Source organism: Zootermopsis nevadensis, unplaced genomic scaffold (assembly GCF_977971745.1).
Source record: "Zootermopsis nevadensis isolate Lab colony 2312 unplaced genomic scaffold, Znev_1.0 Znev_ptg000023l, whole genome shotgun sequence".
NCBI lineage: Eukaryota > Metazoa > Arthropoda > Insecta > Blattodea > Termopsidae > Zootermopsis > Zootermopsis nevadensis.
In genome coordinates this window covers 8,234,989-8,258,624 of record NW_028259155.1, presented here as the reverse complement: position 1 = coordinate 8,258,624, position 23,636 = coordinate 8,234,989, and the positions used below count along the sequence as shown (strand labels likewise).

Below are 23,636 nucleotides of genomic sequence, written 5' to 3'. Positions count from 1 at the left end.
CAGAATTGTAATAGTCTGAAATAAACAAAGAACCCACTGGGTTTGTTGTCAGAATCATCACTTTCACCAGCATAAGTACCATGTTGTTTGTCACCTTTGCCTAAATTAATTGGTAAAAAAGGAACAGCTTTGCATATTTGAATAAAATTTACATGTTAGGCAGAAAATGCTTATGTGAGTGAACAAAATATTTAGTTAATCTGGTTGATTCATCATACAAAAGAATATTTCCTACCTTGAATGTTGGAAGAATTTATTTTGTCATTTGATCACATTTAATCAGAAATAACGGTGATTAGGAACAGGATGTGTTCAATTCAGGCTCAAACCTCTCTATTTGACTTCAATGGCTGATAATAATTTTTTCTAAACCTAACTCTAAGTGCGACCTCTAGTATCACAAGATATCTGATCAGCTGTCAACCAATTGTAAAGATGTGTTTGCGCTGTAATCAAAGCGAATGCCAGTATTATACAACAATGATTCAGAAAAAATATGATTGAATAATACATAATAACCATTTATATAACTGAACATTACAAATATTTTTCCATATATAACAAAAGTACGCTGCACTCACATCCTTAAAGGTGTTTGCATTTAGAAATTCATCTTAACCCACAATCAATCCACAAAAAATGATCTGATGTCTCTTCAGTTGACTCCTCTGCGTAAATGAGGAATAAGAAATGATCCACTCTTTATGCATTCCTGTACCTTCAGCAGACTACTCATAATGAAAGACAATTTTACACGCATCACAGTCATATCAACGCTCCCCACTATGAATCCGCTGGTGCACCTTCAGATTAGATTTATGAGTAAATGATTTATTGCACACATCACAGCCATATGGACGCTCCCCACTGTGTATGCGCAGGTGCATCTTCAGATTAGTTTTCTGAGTAAATGATTTATTGCACACATCACAGTCATATGGACGCTCCCCACTGTGTATGCGTTGATGTCTCTTCAGGTCATTTCTTTGACTGAATGACTTATTGCACACATCACAGTCATATGGACGCTCCCCACTGTGTATGCGTTGATGTCTCTTCAGGTCATTTCTTTGACTGAATGACTTATTGCACACATCACAGCCATATGGACACTCCCCACTGTGTATGCGTTGATGAATCTTCAGGACGCTTCTTTGATTGAATGACTTATTGCACACATCACAGCCATATGGACACTCCCCACTGTGTACGCGTTGATGAATCTCCAATTTGCTTCTTTGTTTCAATGATTTATTGCACACATCACAGCCATATGGACGCTCCCCACTGTGTGTGCGTTGATGAATCTGTAGGTGGTTTCTTTGACTGAATGACTTATTGCACAAATCACAGCCATATGGACGCTCCCCACCGTGTGTGTGTTGATGAATCTTCAGGTAGCTTGTTTTACTGAATGACTTATTGCACAAATCACAGCCATATGGACGCTCCCCACTGTGTACGCGTTGATGAATCTCCAATTTACTTCTTTGTTTGAATGATTTATTGCACACATCACAGCCATATGGACGCTCCCCACTGTGTGTGCGTTGATGAATCTTCAGGTCGCTTCTTTGACTGAATGACTTATTGCACAAATCACAGCCATATGGACGCTCCCCACTGTGTATGCGTTGATGAATCTCCAATTTGCTTCTTTGTTTGAATGATTTATTGCACACATCACAGCCATATGGACGCTCCCCACTGTGTGTGCGTTGATGAATGTTCAGGTCGCTTCTTTGACTGAATGATTTATTGCACACGTCACAGTAATATGGATGCCCCTCACCATGTGAAAGTTGGTGTTCACTCAGAGGAATCTGTAGAGACAAAAGTATCAGGATAAGACAAATAGGAAAAAGAACAATGAGTTTGAAGTTAAAATTATTTGTATTCAGGACATTTTCCATCATCTGTTTTTAAAATTCACTGCGGTCCTATAATTTTTATACAACCGTCATCAAGACCCTTCAGAATTGAGTGAGTTTGAAGATATTATTTATGTTAGTCATTATTATATTTCAGATTCCTTTTAATTAATCCTTTTATATGATTAATATTACTGGAAGGTGCATGAATCACAGCCCCTTAGATATTATATGACAACATCTTCAATGAAGATATTCTGGGGCCCTTTAAGTCAAATGTGGGTCTCCAATTTGATTTGCTCTGCTTACTGACTGTATAGTCAACTACTGTATTAAGAGACTGTTAGATGTACCAATTCCATATTTAATTTTTTGGAAATAACATATTTCTACCCTTATTAGAATCAGCTAGGTTTGCAATTCACTAGCACTGCATTCTTCAATATCTTGGATTATAAGTAAATGTCACTTTCTATGTATGAATACTATGTTGTTATTAACATTTCACACATTTAACAGATACAACAGTAAGTAATACTGAACACAAGGCAGCCTTCATCATAAAACATTGCCAGTCTACGTGGATCAACATTTGTCTCTGCTTCAGACTACCATCAACTCAGATTTCTAACCATTTTCTCCATTGCTTCCTAACGAAATCCCTTGTATCTTGCTTACTAGAAGGGATAGACAAATGAAAGGATTCTGTGGCCACAACATTTGATAGAAACATTTTCCAGATTCCTCAGTATTTAATATCATGGGTGTTAATACTGACTGGAAGTGACACTCTTCATACAGTGAAGAGAATATAATCCACAGGAGATATTTTGGAAAGGACTCTTCAAAATGTATTCATCAGAAGGGACTCTTTTCATGTGGATGAACATGAGGACAATTGACACTTTCATGGACCCACCTCTTGTTCATCCTTTATGACTGGAGATAGTATTGGCACATGATGTTCCTCAATTTTTATATCTGAGACAGCCTCAGCTTTTACACTGATGGCTTGATTTCCATCCTCACAAGTCTCACCGTCTGAATGAGGTTCATCCTTCACCAAATCCATACAGTTCTGTAAAACCACCATCCACATACATGATTATTATGTTGCAGAAATGTTGTTTTTATAAAACAGTTACAATAAAACAGAAGCACATGATTGCATGTATGGATACATTTGTACATACACACAAACAGATAAAAACCATAAATAATTTGTTTAAAAGAAGGCTTACCTTCGTTTCATCCTTTATTATGGGAAAAGTTGTCGTGTAAACAACATCATTTCTCAAGCGAACAGAATCATCTTCACTCAGATCATCAACATCATTTTCCACCTTGATTTCATCAATTTTCTGCTGTAAAATTAAGTGTTAAACATAATTCCTTGAGATAATACACATTAAATACAGGTATAACCTGGATGAGAATCTACAATACCATATTCTGAAATAGATCATAGGGTGCCATCTAGCTAATACTGGGTATTTTTGGATACACAAGCATCACACATTCAATCCCCATAGATACATACACATTTTATTTCATTTATTAAGGCTAATTCCACACTGTTAACTGTGTAGAGGTCATGCTCATGGTAGTCACAAAATAATAAACACAAGACGGGAATCTTTTTCAACCACATTATAACATAATAACTCGAGACGTTTTCATAACTATTAGCCATCTTTGTTTCTATACACACAAACACTCACCCAGGTTCTATTCAGAGATGGAAATATTTCTTCAGCTCTGTGCAATATAATTCTCGGCACTCGTGTTGCAATAGACTGCAATATTTCTTTAAGGTAGGAAACTTGTTCATCACACATCATGATTGGAGAACTGTATAGGACAATAGCTTAAAACAATGCTACTGATGCACCTCCAAACTCCTGAGTAGACGCGGCCAAAGATATTAGTCTCCGTTCGCAGTCAGCGAAAATACTTCTGCATTCGGGTGCACAGAGAAACGAACCAAACTTAACCGTGGGTTTTCGGGGCTGGAGTTGAGTGTTTTATGTTAACCAACATTTCGGCAAACAATGCAGTTGCCTTTTCGAGATGGAACATGTGATATTTAGTTTACAAGAGCAGTTTTCGTTTGGGATGTGGTATCATTTCGACTGTTACACATTGTAGTGGAAACAATGCATAGCCTGTCAGGACGCTACATGTCTGAGCGCATAATTTTGCGTCGTCTAGTTTTTAATGATAATAGGCTCAGTGTTACTAACAGCCAAAATCCTCTATCAGGAGTGATGTTAGTCGGACATAGCCGATATCTCGGATCACTTTCGCGAATATTTTTGATCCTATGTCAACGTTAACGTATACGGAGAAAAAAAGTTTACTCGTAACACGGTCAGCGAAGCTTGGTGATATATAGCGCGACATCTATTGTCTGTGGGAACGCCACTGAGATTGAACCAATAAAACACGCTTTTGTCTTTATTCGTTCCTACATGTTTTTAATGCATGTTGTATGTGAACAAATACCCATCTAGACTGTGCAGCTGTACATTATTTAACAACGTTTAAAATTTTCCATGTGGTACAATACATACCACGATCACTTAGAAATGAATACCAAAAAACAAAGATTATGATATTCGAAAGAGAACACACAATTGTTGTCTGTAAAGCATACTCAGTAACTTCCTGTTACTTATTTAATTTATATGAAATTTGTTGTTCACTGGGATTTTTATTTAAAGGTTCCTCATTTGAATCTGACTGTGGACAATTTTCCTCTCATACAAAATATTGTAGGTCCTAAAAAGGCTGTTTTCAAGATCATCCATCTTCAGTAAGATGCTCAAAATCCCTAATCTTCAACCAGACCTCAATCGTCTAATCTCTAACCTTGACAGAGCAGCACAAATAATACTGACAATTAGTTTTTGCTCATTAACAGAAAGTTACTGGACTGCATAAGCTTTATAAACAATTACACATTTAACACATCCATTATTGCTGAACCGCACGTATCACACTACTTGATCCATGAAACAACTCAGCTTATATTAATTTTCTGACAATTCACTGAAAAAAGATTGAGTAATGACACATTTAACTTCCGTAGCTTTTACTTTTTATTAGGATAGAATAACACAACACTGACAAGAATCCATTCAATAATTATAACAACAAAGAAAGGAATTTTAAATTTTCAGACAAGGTTTATGAAAATATTGACAGTATTAAAAATAAAACATTTCATATAAAAATATTTGCACTGGTTTCACATGGTACACAATGGCAAAGTATTATTATAACATAAATCTATTACAATGTATAGATAGACCGATGAGTCTTATATTTGTGGCAGTGGAACTGGCTTGTGTTTGTGATGCACCCAACTCCACGCCTGAGGCAGAACGTCAATATCGGCCACTGCTGCCTCCTCTTAAATCTTTTATCGTATACAATCAACACATTTCATTTGACACCACATAACTTCTGTAGATGATACAGAATAACAAATAATATAATCAACCAATAATATACTATGGCTTCTTTATAATGAGGTCCACTTATCACTGAGCTGAAAATAATGTGGAACATGGATCAGTCTTGGTGAAGAGTGGGATGCGTTGCCACTTTCATAAGCAGCTCGTTACATTACAGTTTCATAACGTGTATCCATGAATTTTGCCACGGGGCCTCAGTGTATATGTAAAGTGTAGATTCAATATCTAACAACAGTCTTTTGTTCTCTGCACAGATATACTTAAAACTTTGTAAACTAATAATCGGTTTTTGACAGCTAAATCTAAAACCCAGCTAAAAAGAGTATACCATATAAAGCAAATGTAGAACTTCCTCATAAAGAATTGTAACTTTGAAAATGAGTGTGAATTTATAGTTTTCAAGCATGACTGCAAATTCTAAGATTTGTTTTGTCACATAATCAAAGTTACAATCATTTATCAGTGAACCAATGAACATTACACATTCTTATTTGAGTAAGAGAAATTAATTCTATCGAGGAAATCGGCAGTAAAACAGCCTGGAAGAATCACATTACACATAGCCTTCATTCTAGTATCACATATGCTGCGCCACAATCATATACACCAAAAATGCATTTGTTTGTGGAAGACAAATTTGTAATAAAGGTGCATACTTTACAAAACCATACTTAATGTAACACCTCACTGGACGTTAATTGCACAGGAGTTAGTGTATTAAATTGAGTACTTAGCTTTTATGTAAAATGGCCTGATTACCGTTGTTGGTCTATGGTGAGCCGTCTGTGCCTGTGAACTTTAACGTCCAGTGAGGTGTTACATAAGTATGGTTTTGTAAAGTACACACCTTTCATGCTCTGTAGAAAACCAGTCTTTTGAATTGTATTATATGAATTAATTTGTTTTGCCTCTTGAGTTTGAAACACGCTTGGCATTAATGTCCTTTAAAGTGTAAACAGTTTTGTTTGTATGCACGATTATATATTAGCACTAAATAACATTATAAACACTACCCACAAAGTGAAGTTACACAAGGAATTTCAATAAATTCATGGTGGCAAATTCATAAAAGGCTGTCCTCTGGGTTTTTGTACTGAGTACTCTGGGAGAAGGATTACATAATATTCTAAATGCCCCCCCCCCTTCCAGGGCCCCTATGTTTTCTTGGTCATTCTGTTTCCAAATTTACAGACCACACCTCACAGTCACAAAAGCAGTACATTTTTTTTATACATCTCAATTATCACTATTCTGGAAACTAGATCTGATGACTGATTTAACAACAATAAGTGATTTGAAGATTTCTGTCTTCTGGGTTGTTGCGCTGTGTAGTCTGGTCGATGTTAACCAACTTTCAGATGGACTTCACCTGAGCCGGTCCTGGAAGCCTCTTATTCACACACTCCGAGAGCGAGCAAGAGTGCGCCGCCAGAACCAACCAGACCACTAACTCGGCCCTGATCCATCCAACCAAACTCAACCTTTCTCTTTCTACTTTCTCTCCCTCTCCCACTCTCGCCCACGTGCTACCATTGGTCCACTCCCATTGGCTCGGGGCAGGCTACACCTTTCACTTTCCGGCCTATAAACCTAGCACCTCACACCCTATTGGCATATTCATCGCCCTGATGACGGAGGCAGTATGACCTCTGAAACGTTGGTTAACATCGACCAGACTACACAGCGCAATAACCCAGAAGACAGAAATCTTCATACTCATCGCCCTGATGATGGAGGCAGTATGACCTCTGAAACGTTGGTTAACATCGACCAGACTACACAGCGCAACAACCCAGAAGACAGAAATCTTCATACTCATCGCCCTGATGACGGAGGCAGTATGACCTCTGAAACGTTGGTTAACATCGACCAGACTACACAGCGCAATAACCCAGAAGACAGAAATCTTCATACTCATCGCCCTGATGATGGAGGCAGTATGACCTCTGAAACGTTGGTTAACATCGACCGGACTACACAGCGCAACAACCCAGAAGACAGAAATCTTCATACTCATCGCCCTGATGATGGAGGCAGTATGACCTCTGAAACGTTGGTTAACATCGACCGGACTACACAGCGCAATAACCCAGAAGACAGAAATCTTCATACTCATCGCCCTGATGATGGAGGCAGTATGACCTCTGAAACGTTGGTTAACATCGACCGGACTACACAGCGCAATAACCCAGAAGACAGAAATCTTCATACTCATCGCCCTGATGATGGAGGCAGTATGACCTCTGAAACGTTGGTTAACATCGACCAGACTACACAGCGCAACAACCCAGAAGACAGAAATCTTCATACTCATCGCCCTGATGATGGAGGCAGTATGACCTCTGAAACGTTGGTTAACATCGACCAGACTACACAGCGCAATAACCCAGAAGACAGAAATCTTCATACTCATCGCCCTGATGACGGAGGCAGTATGACCTCTGAAACGTTGGTTAACATCGACCGGACTACACAGCGCAACAACCCAGAAGACAGAAATCTTCATACTCATCGCCCTGATGATGGAGGCAGTATGACCTCTGAAACGTTGGTTAACATCGACCGGACTACACAGCGCAATAACCCAGAAGACAGAAATCTTCATACTCATCGCCCTGATGATGGAGGCAGTATGACCTCTGAAACGTTGGTTAACATCGACCGGACTACACAGCGCAATAACCCAGAAGACAGAAATCTTCATACTCATCGCCCTGATGATGGAGGCAGTATGACCTCTGAAACGTTGGTTAACATCGACCAGACTACACAGCGCAATAACCCAGAAGACAGAAATCTTCATACTCATCGCCCTGATGATGGAGGCAGTATGACCTCTGAAACGTTGGTTAACATCGACCGGACTACACAGCGCAACAACCCAGAAGACAGAAATCTTCATACTCATCGCCCTGATGATGGAGGCAGTATGACCTCTGAAACGTTGGTTAACATCGACCGGACTACACAGCGCAACAACCCAGAAGACGGAAATCTTCATACTCACTGCTCTGAGAACGTCAAGTCTTACAATAAGTGATTTCAGAATTTATTCTTCTGTGTTAAGGTCAAAAGTTTCTACAGGATCTGAACCTGCATCATCAATGATAAATGTGCGTATACACAGAAGGGCATTAAAAGCGAAAATAAAAGTATGTATTTGATCGCAACTGCTCAACAGAATTTTATGGAAAAAATTAGTATGAACTTTTTAGCAACACTCATATTTGCTAAGCACATTACCTATCAGTCATCCTTTTTTTTCTGTATTTGAGAGGTTCAGGAGGGTGGGATATTATTTTGGCCAATGGCTATGGCAGAAACATATCAAACTTCACAGTTATCACAGAATCAAAGATTATCATGCTATAATATTGCAAAGTCAAAGATAACAGAAAAAGGGTTAAGAAATAATAACTCTTGCAAGAAAATTCTCTTATTTGCAAGTATTCCTTACCATTTCAAAAAATTGTTTTTAAATTATTAAGATATTTTATATTAAAATACATGTGAAAATGAAGTAGCTATTTTGGGAAAAAAAAGTTGTCAAGACAAATTACAACTTTTGAATTGAAATTAATATAGAGTGAGTCAAAAGTACGTAAGTCAAAGTGAATCCAACTTCCAGCACAGATTTTCATTTAACATTTGAGCAGGAATTGTTGTCGACATGCTTACTGGTCCACACATGCTTCCATCGCGTCTAAGAGGACCGTCATATCGGCGATTCTTAAGAAGACATTTGCCACGTCTCCCCGAAGACGTACCATTGAATACAAGAAGACAAATGTGGTTTATACATGACAGAACCCCAGCACACTTCTCCTCAGTGACAGACTGGACTCGGTGGCCCAGGAGCATATTAATAAGAAATCAATCAATATATCTTTCATTGTTTAGTTGGTATATTGGTATTCCTCTATCTGCCTACATTTCATAAAAAGAGAGAGAAAAATATATCTGCCTTTCAGCAAATTCTTACACCAAGTACAGGGTCTACAATTTATGAGGCTACGGTCGTGCTTGGATTGCGTGGCAATTTCCCAAGAAGAGCTTTGTCGAGTATGTCGAAACATGTTAACGAGATGTGAAGCTTGCCTGCAAGCACAAGGAAGTCACTTTGAACATCTTTTTGAGATTTAAGGTAAGAACAATTAATGTAATAACATGCATTAGTGACGAGAAATATTCATAGTTTGCTGTTACTAGCAGCACTGAAACTGATTCCCCGGTCACCCACCGGAAGAACGCGCACAACTCCCGCCCACAATAACAGAGCGCTGGCTGACCACGCAATCCAAGCACGACCGCAGCCTCATAAATTGTAGACCTGGTACAATTAAATTCACATATGACAAGACAAAGATCCCCAAAATCAAACAATAATCATCACGTGTCATCGTCTCCCCATTCAACTACAGTGCGGTATCAAACAAGAGGAGAAAAGGATTCTCAATGTACTTCTTCCACGTATTTGAGAATCTTGCCAGAGTTGCACCATCAATGACTCTATGATCAGCTGTCCAACTTACACATATCACTTCAGCTTTGATCAAGTTCCCGGACTGGTCATATCGAGGAACAACCTGCAAACAGACTTGTACACGGTAACACCACCGACAATCAGGCAAGCAACAGGTGCTGGAAACACAAACAGTAAACTCTTCACATAACAATATTAAAAAGGAATTCAATGCACCTACTTAACATGCATTTACTCAATTTTTCAATGTACAAAAATTAAAGTTTTTCACAACTATCACAGATGTGAATCCAATATTGCATATTAATACACTGAACATATTTAGCACCAGGAATTAGAAATGCGGAAATAAGATTCTGTAACACTACCAATCACATATGTAGCAGCAAATGTTTATTTAGTTTTCATTTATAGCCAAATGGTAACTATATATCATACGTGCAACAATAATCAATGACTATTCATTTTGTATTTACAGATTTTGTAATATTCACATTGCAAATGGTTGAATTCCTTAAACAGCATTAACCACCTGATCATTCTGATCGTGAATGGTGGTGGTTTTTTTTGAGGTACAGCCTGAATTCTTAAATATCATTATTAAAGTGAGATCTCGCTTTAAAGAGTAAGTAACACTTTCAAGCACTCAAATAATACCATGCAATGTCAAATGACAGGATAACTAGCGGATATTTGGAGAGGGTGTGTAAGGTAACAGTCGTAAGCAATTTTAAAAGAAGTTAATGGTGATGATGAAGAAACGTGAGTATTTTTGTGTTAAATTTCCAAGTTTGATTATCAATTAATATGCTTCTTTTTCAGTTAACTGACCATGCTGTGTAACTCAGTAAAAGTAAAGCTGTCTCGCTACACGCCATGTAGGTGTTTGGGGGGAGTGGAGGTACAGCTCCAACTCTTTCTTGACCTGGGCACTAGATGGGGGTGAGGTGGTCAGCATCACGCCCCTGCCGCGCTGTGTAACTCAGTGCCAATGTTATAATGAATTCTTCTTGAGCCATCAGCCATGTAAGGTGGTTTAATGAAGAAAACCACCTTACATGACTGATAGCATGAGAAGAATTCATTAAATATTTTCTACACAACTTAAGGCATGATCATGGTAAATGTTTTGGGCAGGGGGAACTATACTGCATTATTCATGTGTTTCTAAAACCTTTTATTCTGCCATAAAAAGAACATATAAGTCTACATTTATTCTGCCATTAACAATTATTATAACCAAATGACAAAAAAAAAACTGAATTTGCAACTAAAACCAAAAATCCCTAAAGTCAAGCTACCAGTAAAGGTGACAACACATTCCTTATTTATGTCAACATGCATGGAAATCAGCAAGGACACTACTTGACTGAGCCAAAAATTAAAATTAATTATGAAAAAAATTTCCAATGAAAAATTAAAGAGGGAAAGGGCAGGGAAATGTAACAGAATCCTACTGCCTCGGATTTAACTTGGCAGAAAATCCGGCATGAAAAGTGTAGCAAAGGGGCACTGTAGGACGAGTGAAAGATGCACAGTAATTCAAATAATCTTTCAAGAAACTCAGAGTGTGACAAGCAGTCGTCAAATCCACACTGTGAAGAAGTGAGATCTATGGCAACAGGTACTCGCTATGATGGGAGTTCCTTACATAATCTACTCTCATGTACGTTTAAACACAAAATTTGGGCAAAACTGTGCTGTATTTATACCACTTATGTTATTCAAAATGATGTTACCTGAATTTTTCCAAGTGCACCAATTGCAACTTGAGATGGCAAAATTAATGGTTTTGTGTATGTTCCACCAATCTGAAACAAAAATTATTAACTTGTATGCATTTAAATTGCATTATTTTATACATCTGCAATGCAATATGTTTAGAGGGAAAATCTCTGATCTGAACAGCACAAACTTGTATTGTCCCAACACGGTTATTTGAAATTCAAGTGTTTGCACATCAGCTTAATATTTGTGTACAAATTTTTGTACGGCATTTAACTCTATCGCACAAAATTGTAAAGTACATATTGCAATAACGAGTGAGAATGGACACATTCAAATCATACCGGAACACTAGAGAATTAATCGATAATCCCTTGCCAATGCCAATGTCACGATATTGTAGAAAATCTTCTTGATCTCAATGTATTCGTAATTTAAAAGCAATGACTGTGTTGCCAAAATATGAGCTCCTTTGCAATGCCTGACCAGCAAATTTTAAGAAACATACTCTCTTCAAGGTAAAGCTGTACAGCAATGAACTTTGGGTAAAATAAGAGGCGGAGAATTTCTACATTCCCTGAGACTACAGTAAATCTCAGTAGAATGAAAGCCACTACAATAACATTTCAAAACAATAAAAATTCTGTTCATCTGCTACCAAATTACCATACACTCTTATGCATAAATATTTCACAACAAATATAAGAAAATTAAATTTCAGTGTAACGCAGCAAAACACCGCCCCTGTTTAAAAAAGTGTTCAGTTTTACAAATTTAATTTTAAAGACTATACAACATCAAGTGAGAGGGTGAGATTAGTGAAAAATGATTTGAAAATAGTGTGGAAGGAAGTCATAGCCTAATATCAGGTACTAACGATCCTGGCATTCGCCTGGACAGACTAAGAAAAACCTACATTGGACCAGTTTCATTTCACAGCTGCCCTGAAGATGACAGCAGAGATGGCTCTTGAAACTTTGGCGGAAGCCATGGTTCATTCACCATTCAGCCACCTGACACAGCTTGTTACCTGAGAGTCTTTCATCAATTAAGAAAAACCTGTTAGTTTCTAAGCCAAGATTTCAACCAAGAACCTCCAAAATACAAAGCAGAAGTGCTAATCGCCGTGCTACGACATTGAGAACACAACCATGAAAATGTCAGGTCATTCTTATTCATGTTGTAATAGCAGGGTAAACTACTGTTTTCACTTGAGAGCATCACTGGAACCATGACGTTCCACAAAAATGCACTACCTTCACAAAACCAATATATATTATGTCTTCAGTTACTTTTCAACGCCTTTCATTATTGCATATTTTATTCATCAATCCACATAAGTTTGTTACCCTGAGATTTTATTGTATGAACTGAAAAATAAGCACCATGTCCATGAGCTTGGCTCGTTACTTAAAAGAGCAAACACCACAAGTATTAAAGAACACTTACTGCACCAATGTTAGACAAGCTGAAAGTACCATCAGTCAGATCCCCTTGACGTAAAGCTCCCTTTTTCCCCAGTTCTTGTAATCGATTCAATTCCATAGCAACCTCCAAAAGGCTAAGTGCTTGAACATTCTTTATGTTTGGGACTACTAGCCCATACAATGTGTCCATCGCTACTCCAATGTTGTGTGATCTTCTGAACGTAAGATTTTCACATGATTCATCCACGTTTACATTTAAAACTGGAAAATTTTCAAGAGCTTTGGATGCAGCTTTGATGAAAAATGGCATATACGTCAGTTTTATGCCTCTTGAACTTGCAATCTCCTTCATATGTGACAATAATTCCGTAAGTTTCATTGCGAAGATTTCGTCACTATATACAAATTGAGGAATCTTCTGAAAGAGAATAGGGCGAGCTTATATGAATACTCTCATGTAATACACACACACACAGGTAAGTCATCTAAGTTTCCAGAGCCTTCCAGATATCAAAACACAATAATAATTTCAATATTAGAGCTTTACAACAACAAATCAGAGTAAAAATAAGGATATACTGTTCAACGCTCGACTTTTTCACATTTTGTAAACTGTACACTGACGACTGAAGCCATACCATTTTCATCACTCATGTAAACGGTATCTGTACAGCATACAATGGCTTCTTCCTACCCTGCCCTCCTCCACTAGCCCACTTTAGTTCAGATTGTCTCTGAGGACACTGCGGCTAATTGGCACTCCTTACCCAAGCACCAATGCCACCTCAGCCTAAAACCATCACTCAATTCCACCTCATGCTGACAATGTTATACGCACAGAACTTTTCCTTAATATTTTACTTTCACCAAATTGGTAGTCAACTTACAAGTAACGCCAATCTGCAACCACTGTCAGACTGCGCATAATCATAAAATTGATATACAGTAAAACCTCTCTGAGTTGGACATTTGGGGTTCTACGAAAATGTGTCCATCTTACAGAGGTGTCCAAGATAGAGGGAAAGAGAAAAATCAGATTGTGGTCTAATCACAATATAATCTATTTACTTACATACACTAACTACTGTAGGCTTACTTGAATTAAGAATTAATGACAATAGCATTAATAATAATATTTTGAAGCCCACTCCCATGCATTGCGCATTACACCCCAGCCTCAATAAAATTTTCTAAAGTTAATTCAACCAATTTTCGCTTTCCCATCGCAAAAACAAAAATTCCATTTCTATTAACACAGTCTGAACTCAAATACAAGCGCAGTACTGAAGGAGTTAAAACTGTCTCTTCTGCAAAACTGTAGTCCAGTTAAGAGTTCAGCAAAAGAATTGTCAAACACTTGCAATGCATTCCAATGATGGGTTCAATGTCCATAAGATAATACTCCAGAGAGGAGGCATTCATCAGTCAGAAATTCAAAATAACAAAATATGTAACTGAAAAAGTTTCCCTGAAAAGCATCGAAGTTAAGTGCACGAACCTGTCCAACTTACAACAAAAGGGGTGTCCAACTTACAACAAAAGGGATGTCCAACTTACAACAAAAGGGGTGACCAAGATATAGGGTATTGTGGACATGTGAAATTACAGGGTATTCGTCAGTTCCAATTAAAAGTGTCCAACTTGAGGGGTTTAACTGTATTTGTAACCTAAGGTATTAGACAAATTATGAGTTTTAAATCTTCAAATCTTGTGCATTTGAGGTTCATACAGCAGTGAAGATGATAATGAGGATGGCTGTATTCTGGGTTGTAGCATCACGTAGTCTGGTACAAGTTTGCCGACATTTCCTCTCAAATGTCAATAAAATTCCACCAGACAACACATCGCTACAACCGAAAGGAAAACCGTCTTCATACTTGTGCCATAAGAATCTCAGACCCTACCAAGACGATATTCCTTTTCTGGGCTGTGACAGGTAAACAACAATATTTCGGAGAAACATAATGAATATAATCTCAGGGTTGAAGTGAAAAAGATGGGGGGGGGGGGGGGGGAGTACATACAGGGTCAGAAGGATGGGCTGAGCCGGGAGACAAGAGAACAAATCGGTATCAATTTATGAATCCACATGGCATCACAACCCAGAAGAATAACAGTAATCCTCAAACATTGTCTTTTTTTTTTCATATTCAAATCTGAGTAGAGTAAAATGACGAATTTACTGCCATTCCAGCACAAAGTTAATATGCCATCTATAAAATACAACTAACTAAAAACTTACAACTTCGCCTGTTGGAATACGCGTAATGCACTACACTTTTCGTTTTGTTCACATGGCCAGTGAATTGTAAGATAATGCACATTTGAATAAATAGTGCTTTTAACTTCAGCCAGTGTAATAATAATAATTACAGCACTTGGGATTGTGACCATGAAAAGGTGTACATTCACTTTCCCACAAAACAGATATAAAGACGTGCAAAACCATAATCATATTTGTGATACAACAAAAAATGGATGTAAACAATATAAGTCTATACTAAAGAGGTAAAAACTGATCAGATCATTCAAAGTGGCTGCCACTTAGACTGAAATATTAAACATGTTTCTCACATGTAAGATTTGAGGTTTTCACAGCGATGGGTATGAAGATTCCTGCCTCCTGGGTTGTTGCGCTGTGTAGTCTGGTCAATGTTAGCCAACGTTTCAGAGGCCATACTGTCCCGTCATTGCCCTGATGATGGAGGCAGTATGACCTCTGAAACGTTGGTTAACATCAACCAGACTACACAGTGCAACAACCCAGAAGACAGAAATCTTCACACTCTGATGATGGAGGCAGTATGACCTCTGAAACGTTGGTTAACATCAACCAGACTACACAGCACAACAACCCAGGAGACAGGAATCTTCATGTTTCTCACAGTAAAAGATTTACACGCGCATGCACACAATTTCATGTACAAAAGTTTTCAATGTAGACTTCTGCAAAGAGCTTTATGTACTTACACGAACATATACACTGCCACTAAAAACACCACCACATCCTTCAACATTGAATACAAAGTGAGCAAAAGAGAACTTTACGCTTTCAAAATGATGGTACTTAGAACCTACACCAGTCAATAGAAAAACTCTCAAAGTTTTGTACACACAACACAGAGATTCACACAGTAATGTCGAGATGAGAATCCAACTCGTCCCAAACTTCGTGTAAACTGTCCCTAGTGATGGAAGCTACGGCAGTCGTGATTCACTGCCTCAACTCTGGCATAAATAGACAATTGGCTGGGTCATTCCACATGAAACTGTATGCGAAATGCAAGCTGCATAGCTGTTACAGACTCTTTCTTTACAAACTGCAAAACACACTGACTCCTCTGTTGTGGGATAGCCATTATGAAAACTAGTGGCATCTAGTGCAGGTGAACAACAATAACCACCCTCAGTCATTTGAAACAAAACTTTTGAGAGTTTCTGTATCAGATGGTGTGGGCACAGAGTTCTAAGTATGCCAAATTTGTTTTCTGTATCACTCTGAAAGTATAAAGTTCTTTTGTGCTCAGCCTGTATTTTAAAAAAAATTATTTTACTAAATACTACAATTCACACGCATTGTTACAAGTATTCTTACCCAAGAATCCGTCATTGACTTCGCCATTGCCTTTTTAAAGCCTTGAATAGGTTCTGTATAATCATGTGCTCTACCAGAAGCAGGTCTCTTGTCACACAGCGCGGATCCAGCATCAGAAACAGGAGACATGTTCTGCAGGTACTCCAAAACATCTTCCTTCAGAATCCTACCACCTTTTCCGGATCCATTTATGGAACTCAGCTTAATCTATTAATAAAATATTAATATTTTAACATGGGAAAAAAGGAAGATGATGTGAGAACTGATACTTGGAATATTAAGTGTGCGTACAGAATGGCGGTTTCAGAGTCACCTATAATGCAGATAATAAAAATGACTGATAAAGCAGAATAAAAATGATAGTTCCTGGCTCTTGGCAAGAACTGCACGATTCATCACCAAGTGCTGCAAGATTTTCCTGACGTTATTATTATTTATTTAGTGTTCTGTCTGACGACAGGTCCATATGAACAGGATCCTTCCATCCTTTTCTCGGACTGGGACCTGTTCATATACGTTCTTGGCAGATGATCCAGAAGTGGTTTGCCATTGCCTTCTTCTGTGTGTGAATGGAGTAATTGTTGGGATGCCCCCGGAGGAAAACTCCGTGTTGCCTAGACCACGGCCTTGCCCAACACAAGTTATAAATTCGGGCACCGCCGGGAATCGAACCCGAGACCCCAGGATTACAAGGCCAGCGTTCTAACCGCTAGACCACCGTGGCTATTTCCTGACATGAGCCATTTCATTTCGCACGTAAACACTGAAATCTTACGTTATTTTCGAGGGCTATTCTCCTTACAGCTGGTGTCGCAAGAGCCTTGTCCGCCAAGAAATGATCTTCATTTTCATCTGTGACTCGTGCTGATTTCCCTCTGCTTTCTAAACTTGTTTCTTCCTCACCTGTTAAAAAGTGCCTTCTTACACATGCTGACACTACAAGCTATTTAAGAAGAAACACACCTACAGGTGTGGAAATCTGTCTGCCACGCATCACTGTTAACTTACTGATGCCGAATGTGGGCATCCTGAATGTCTGAAACTTTAAAGTTAAATTTAAAGCCGCGAACAAATGTCTGTGTCCTCGAGCGTTAAAAAGAAATTAGTACATTTGTAGGACATATCAAAAGAAGAATTAACACAAATAATACTGGTTACACGGACTCAGACAGTTAAATCTGTTTCCAGCGTTAACATACCTGATACATCTTCCACTTCAACATCCACTAGAGGTTTACCGACAGAGGCAATATCATCTATATCATAATAAACTTTCCTGATGATTCCATCGTATCGACTTGTAATTGTTACAGAGGCCTTGTCGCTTTGCACTTCACATATGTTGTCAAACTGCGACACTTTGTCACCAACTTTAATAAACCTAAATAAAAATACAATTATTTAGACTTCTCTCTATCTCAGTAGGTATGGGTGGTTCTTTCACACCAATAAATACCATCAGATACAGCTGATGTAAGGTCTTTCTGAATGTAACCTGCTAAGGAATGAATGTGCGTGATGAACAATGATACACAATATGGGAACACATTTCCACACACAAACTCCGCCGAACAAAATTCCTCTTTACAAGCCGGCTTTCTTCAGATGGTCAGGAAATTATGTGAAACCCAAAGGGTAATTATGCAGGGTATGACACATTTTTCTTTGGACTAGGAGCCAGCCAAAAAATTTAGAAGCGAGACAATTTTTCATGCTCAAGGTTTTTATAGTTTAATAATGAACAAAATGAATTAAAAATGTGACTTATGATGGGAGCATGCAACCCTACAGAGCATCTATTAAAATAATTTCATCTTTCCACCTGTGCAAATGAAACAACTCAAGAATGCAAACCCATCTTGATTCAAATTTGGTTTTGGAGAATTTTACAAAAATGTGACAAGCTACTTAAATCTTATTTTCAATCGACTCCTTGAATTATCAAACTGCAGTGTTAATACTTTGATGTAGTACATAAAAATAATTACATACTCTCATTTTCACTAGATTATTCTAGTGTCATTGCTGTACAGCTCTTATAATACCATTAAATTTGTAAAGAAAAATTGATAAATATGGTTTGTTCACCGTTCAGCCACCTGACACGGCTTGTAGCCTGAGAATCCTCCATAAACTTCAGTCACCGCGAAAGTTTTACCTCCTACATCAATCTCATAAAACTCTCTATTTTGATCTGAGCAAAAAATGAGACTGTGAGAACTGCCATCATCAGTTGTGGGGGTCAAATACCATCGACCCCAGACAATTCTGTCACTGGCGCTATTCGCAATGGTCAAAATTCTACCAAGTATGCCAGAACTGTACGTCACGTCTGCATGTCTTAACATTTTTAACATACCCACGAGCAATGACTAAAAATCTGTACATCCTTATATAATATGAAAGAGCATTCTTATGTGAAAGAACAAGTATGCTGTAGGTCCACACGTACATCCACTATTTTACATTTATGACATCTCGTAGCCTCACAGCGAAGATTGCCGTACTTCTTTATGGCACAGTAAAGAAATTTGTCAGATGAACCTGCTCCAAGTTTTCTTGTCAGCTACCTTTTGCAGCACATTTAATTGTTACCGCTTTCACCAACAAATATTAAAAATGCAACAAAGAAACAAATATTTAAACAAACATATAAACCACAGATTTCTGTCTTCTGGGTTATTGCGCTGTGTAGTCTGGTCGATGTTAACCAACGTTTCAGAGGTCATACTGCCTCCGTCATCAGAGTACGAAGATTTCTGTCTTCTGGGTTGATGCGCTGTGTAGTCTGGTTGATGTTAACCAACGTTTCAGAGGTCATACTGCCTCCGTCATCGCCCTGATGACGGAGGCAGTATGACCTCTGAAACGTTGGTTAACATCAACCAGACTACACAGCGCAACAACCCAGAAGACAGAAATCTTCATATTCATCGCCCTGATGACGGAGGCAGTATGACCTCTGAAACGTTGGTTAACATCGACCAGACTACACAGCGCAATAACCCAGAAGACAGAAATCTTCATACTCACCGCTGTGAGAACCTCAAGTCTTACATATAAACCACAGTATCACAAAGCATCATTTTTCAAAGTCCATTCTGTGTGAACTAAATACGCAACGCACATTAGTCTGCACCTTTTCACCAGAATACACAACACATTTCAAGTCACTTAATGGGAAACTAAATGTCTACCAACCACCATAATACATGACTGCAAATGACTACGAAAGAAAAATTTTTATGGTCGAAGATTAATCACTATTGGAGATAAGCAGTTTTGTTACATAATCATTTTGAGTTGGGTTTCAGAAAGGCAAACACGGACACAAACCAAAAAAATTACAGTCAAAACCTTATACAGTACTGCCAACCTCGCACTGTGCCCACAAAAGCCTTAAACAAAAATTCCCTACAAGGAATTATTATTATTATTATTTAGTGTTCTGTCTGACGACAGGTCCATATGAACAGGATCCTTTCATCCTTTTCTCGGATTGGGGCCTGTTCATATACGTTCTTGGCAGATGATCCACAAGTGGTTTGCCATTGCCTTCTTCTGTGTGTGAATGGAGTAATTGTTGGGATGCCACGGAGGAAAACTCCGTGTTGCCTAGACCACGGCCTTGCCCAACACAAGTTATAAATTCGGGCACCGCCGAGAATCGAACCCGAGACCCCAGGATTACGAGGCCAGCGTTCTAACCGCTAGACCACCTCATCTTATTATTATTTAGTGTTCTGTCTGACGACAGGTCCATATGAACAGGATCCTTCCATCCTTTTCTCGGACTGGGACCTGTTCATATACGTTCTTGGCAGATGATCCACAAGTGGTTTGCCATTGCCTTCTTCTGTGTGTGAATGGAGTAATTGTTGGGATGCCACGGAGGAAAACTCCATGTTGCCTAGACCACGGCCTTGCCCAACACAAGTTATAAATTTGAACCCGAGACCCCAGGATTACAAGGCCAGCGTTCTAACCGCTAGACAACCTCATCTTATTATTATTTAGTGTTCTGTCTGACGACAGGTCCATATGAACAGGATCCTTCCATCCTTTTCTCGGACTGGGATCTGTTCATATACGTTCTTGGCAGATTATCCAGAAGTGGTTTGCCATTGCCTTCTTCTGTGTGTGAATGGAGTAATTGTTGGGATGCCACGGAGAAACCGGGCAAGCCCCCGGAGGAAAACTCCGTGTTGCCTAGACCACGGCCTTGCCCAACACAAGTTATAAATTTGGGCACCGCCGGGAATCGAACCCGAGACCCCAGGATTACAAGGCCAGCGTTCTAACCGCTATACGTAATTTAAAAGAGAATCCCTTGGTAAAATGCCATTCCTGTTAGTCGTTATCCACCAACATCTGTGACAATACAAATAAACCATTAAGCATTATAATCAAGTCTAGTAAAGCACCAAGCCATACTGTTTCCACTCACCTCGCAAACATTCAGCTGTAAACACACTGTGCGCCAAACATTGTGCATTAACTATTAAACCCACTCATGTAAGAAACCACCTGGGGTCACTGAAGTAAAAGGTGACATTACACAGACAAGCAATTACAGTTAATTAACCTGCTACTGGGGAGGGTACCAATGTGACAATGGAAAAATTACCAAAAATAAGCTGCAAAGTCCAAGAATTCTCAGAAACAGTTACAAGCCTTTCCTCTTACTGCTGCTTGACAGGGTAGCAGAATCTCGTGTAGTGAACGTGTTTTCTGCACACTTTGAGTATCTAGCACATAAATTTCAATACAATCGCCAGACTGGTCGCACGAAAGAATTCAAGTACAAGACATACAGGTGCTTACTCTACAACCACAATCAGCTGTGTTTGCCTGATACAGATAAAAGGGCAATGCTAAGTTCTGATGAATGAAAAGATGTGCGTTTACGAAGACAGTGCAAGCCAGCAAAATGCTTCCAACTATTTGACTTTTATAGGGCAAACCAATCAGTCAGTGCTGTGTTGGAGATATTCTGAGTGGGGACTGGATACTGCCACCCCCTCTATAATGCCAAAATGTGGCGATCCAATGGTGTTTCACTGTACTCTAGAAAATAATGGGCACCACAAAAACATTTCTGGGCATCATGGTGACCCAGATTTGTTGAGCCCTGAATTAATATATTCACACATAACAGGTAAAATTATAGTTCTATAAATAATAATCTCTACTTTACTTTTTAGTAGCAGATGAGATGTCTTCCCTCAAACAAGAAAAAATCATTTCAGACCCTTCACTTGGCATTAGGAATTCATTCCACAAAGCCAGGCTCTGCCTTGCCCCGAGATACGTGCAATACGAGTGTAACAGAAATAGTATTATCTTGATATACATGCATCTGATACTAACCATTCTTTGATAGATACTTCATTGATGCCTTCGCCAATATCAGTTAAATTGTATGGAACTATTTTGTTGGCTTGTACAGCAGATGAATGGAACAGCCCTCGCTTATGTTGCCATGATGTCTTATTCTCTTTGAGGCACCAACTAGATTTGTAATTTAAACACATCTGTCGAGCTCCTATAGACTTTAATTTTCCCTGTGAAATGTAAATGGCAAATGTTGTGAATAAGTACCAGTTCATGTATGATAATATTGTAATATTTCTTGTCCCACCTTCTTACCATGTTTGTGGCCATCTAATGATAAAAAGGTAAAATTTTAAAAGAGGGGGTGGAGTAAAAAATGTTCAGGCATTGCCGTGAAGAAGAACTTTCCTTTCTCCATTTTAGAGTTCCAAATAATTTCACAAGAGCACAAAAGATCTTCTACGAAGCACATCAAACATAAATCACCACAGAAAATAAGCACTTACCTCATCAGCAAATTACTTTTTCTTATAGTTACCAGATATAACACAAAACTTTCCATCCTACATATCCTAGTATAAAAAAATACAAGGAGAATTGACACAGATGAAGGATAACAAGGGATGGTCTATCATTTGGCTAAATCTATTATACATTTAGGGAGTATTCCTTAAAAACAAAATATACTGAAATTGGGCTACAGAGAAAGGAATAGGATATTAAATAACCCTATTTTACCAGTTAGTAGACATATCAGTTGATTCAAGACATAATAATTAATAGAATGGATATATTATAATAAAGTTCGTAACGCTGTCCCACTATACGCCACCCATAGAATAGGAGGCTGGGAGGGACCCAGAACCGGTCTGCCCCCGTCGGGGATCGAATCCCGGTCGTCAAATCCGTAGCCAGTCACTATACTAACTGAACTACCCCAGCTCGGATATATTATACGTGCAAAAAACGCAGTAAATGCAATTACGTACATTTACTGAAACTGATTTTTTTTTTAAAAATGACATGACCGCTATTGTTGATTATATATTACGCGCACCAAACGACTAAAATGGAAATACAGTATGGAACGTAACAGAAGGGGCATTGAAAACCTCACCTTTGCACAGTATGTGTTCAGTACATGCTGCCTCAATATCCTCGAGCCCCTTTTAGCAAATGCCGCCATAATAATTTGGCATGCACACTTATCTTACTCCAATCAAGAAATAAATAACATCTACTATATTAAACAGTTTCAAATAATTAACTACACGATGTTATTAACTGCAACATGATACACGTAAAAATTAATGCACATCACTCCCGCTTACAAAAACACAGTCGTTGATTGACTACTGTGAAGACTAACGTAATTAAACCAACCACAACAACCAGCCCAAAACTGTATTCTCCATACTTTTCCAGACTGGCCACACAAACAAAACATACAAGCACTGCCGCCAACCTACCAATATCTGCATGAACAGATGTCATTTTTAATATTGAAGTAAAAAGATAATTTATTCATGTATGCGCTCATAAAAATATTTGTAAAGACAGATATGAAAATTAATTAATTGTCATGTCAAGCATAAATATCAGGTTGATCTTCCATAAATTTTAACTAGTTTTATAACTCCGAAATACCGAATGATGTTTTTGTAACAACACCAAAACATTTTACCTGCTCTTGCTCTTTCAGTTTAATTATTGCAGAATTCT

The 23,636-nt window shown here is 38.4% G+C and overlaps 2 protein-coding genes across 3 annotated transcripts; both read right to left on the bottom strand.

Annotated features, from left to right (window-relative positions):
• Positions 1-500: 500 nt before the first annotated feature.
• On the bottom strand, positions 501-7,107 carry LOC147872905 (uncharacterized). 2 transcript variants are annotated; one of them, XM_087354545.1, is made up of 4 exons: positions 3,593-7,107; positions 3,113-3,235; positions 2,791-2,949; positions 501-1,823 (listed from the first exon to the last, which is right to left on the bottom strand). In XM_087354545.1, the coding sequence occupies exons 1-4, from the start codon at positions 3,710-3,712 to the stop codon at positions 771-773; spliced, it is 1,455 nt and encodes a 484-aa protein (XP_087210671.1). In that variant the 5' UTR covers positions 3,713-7,107; the 3' UTR covers positions 501-770. The 2 variants fall into 2 exon arrangements, with proteins under 2 accessions (XP_087210671.1, XP_087210672.1); XM_087354546.1 differs by having other exon boundaries at positions 3,113-3,232.
• Positions 7,108-8,337: 1,230 nt separating this feature from the next.
• On the bottom strand, positions 8,338-23,331 carry Dbct (Dihydrolipoamide branched chain transacylase E2). The gene is made up of 8 exons (XM_022068449.2): positions 23,032-23,331; positions 21,951-22,144; positions 17,780-17,961; positions 17,356-17,483; positions 16,581-16,787; positions 13,008-13,403; positions 11,573-11,644; positions 8,338-9,936 (listed from the first exon to the last, which is right to left on the bottom strand). The coding sequence occupies exons 1-8, from the start codon at positions 23,098-23,100 to the stop codon at positions 9,766-9,768; spliced, it is 1,419 nt and encodes a 472-aa protein (XP_021924141.2). The 5' UTR covers positions 23,101-23,331; the 3' UTR covers positions 8,338-9,765.
• Between the last annotated feature and the right edge of the window lie 305 nt (positions 23,332-23,636).

Coding starts and splice junctions, on each gene's coding strand:
- Dbct (XM_022068449.2), bottom strand. CDS start 23,100: ATGGCGGCATTTGCTAAAAGGGGCTCGAGGATATTGAGGCAGCATGTA. Junction 22,145..23,031: donor TGAACACATACTGTGCAAAG/GTGAGGTTTTCA, acceptor TACATTTCACAG/GGAAAATTAAAGTCTATAGG. Junction 13,404..16,580: donor AGTCAATGACGGATTCTTGG/GTAAGAATACTT, acceptor ATTCTCTTTCAG/AAGATTCCTCAATTTGTATA.
- LOC147872905 (XM_087354545.1), bottom strand. CDS start 3,712: ATGATGTGTGATGAACAAGTTTCCTACCTTAAAGAAATATTGCAGTCT. Junction 3,236..3,592: donor CATCTCTGAATAGAACCTGG/GTGAGTGTTTGT, acceptor TTAATTTTACAG/CAGAAAATTGATGAAATCAA. Junction 2,950..3,112: donor TAATAAAGGATGAAACGAAG/GTAAGCCTTCTT, acceptor GTGGTTTTACAG/AACTGTATGGATTTGGTGAA.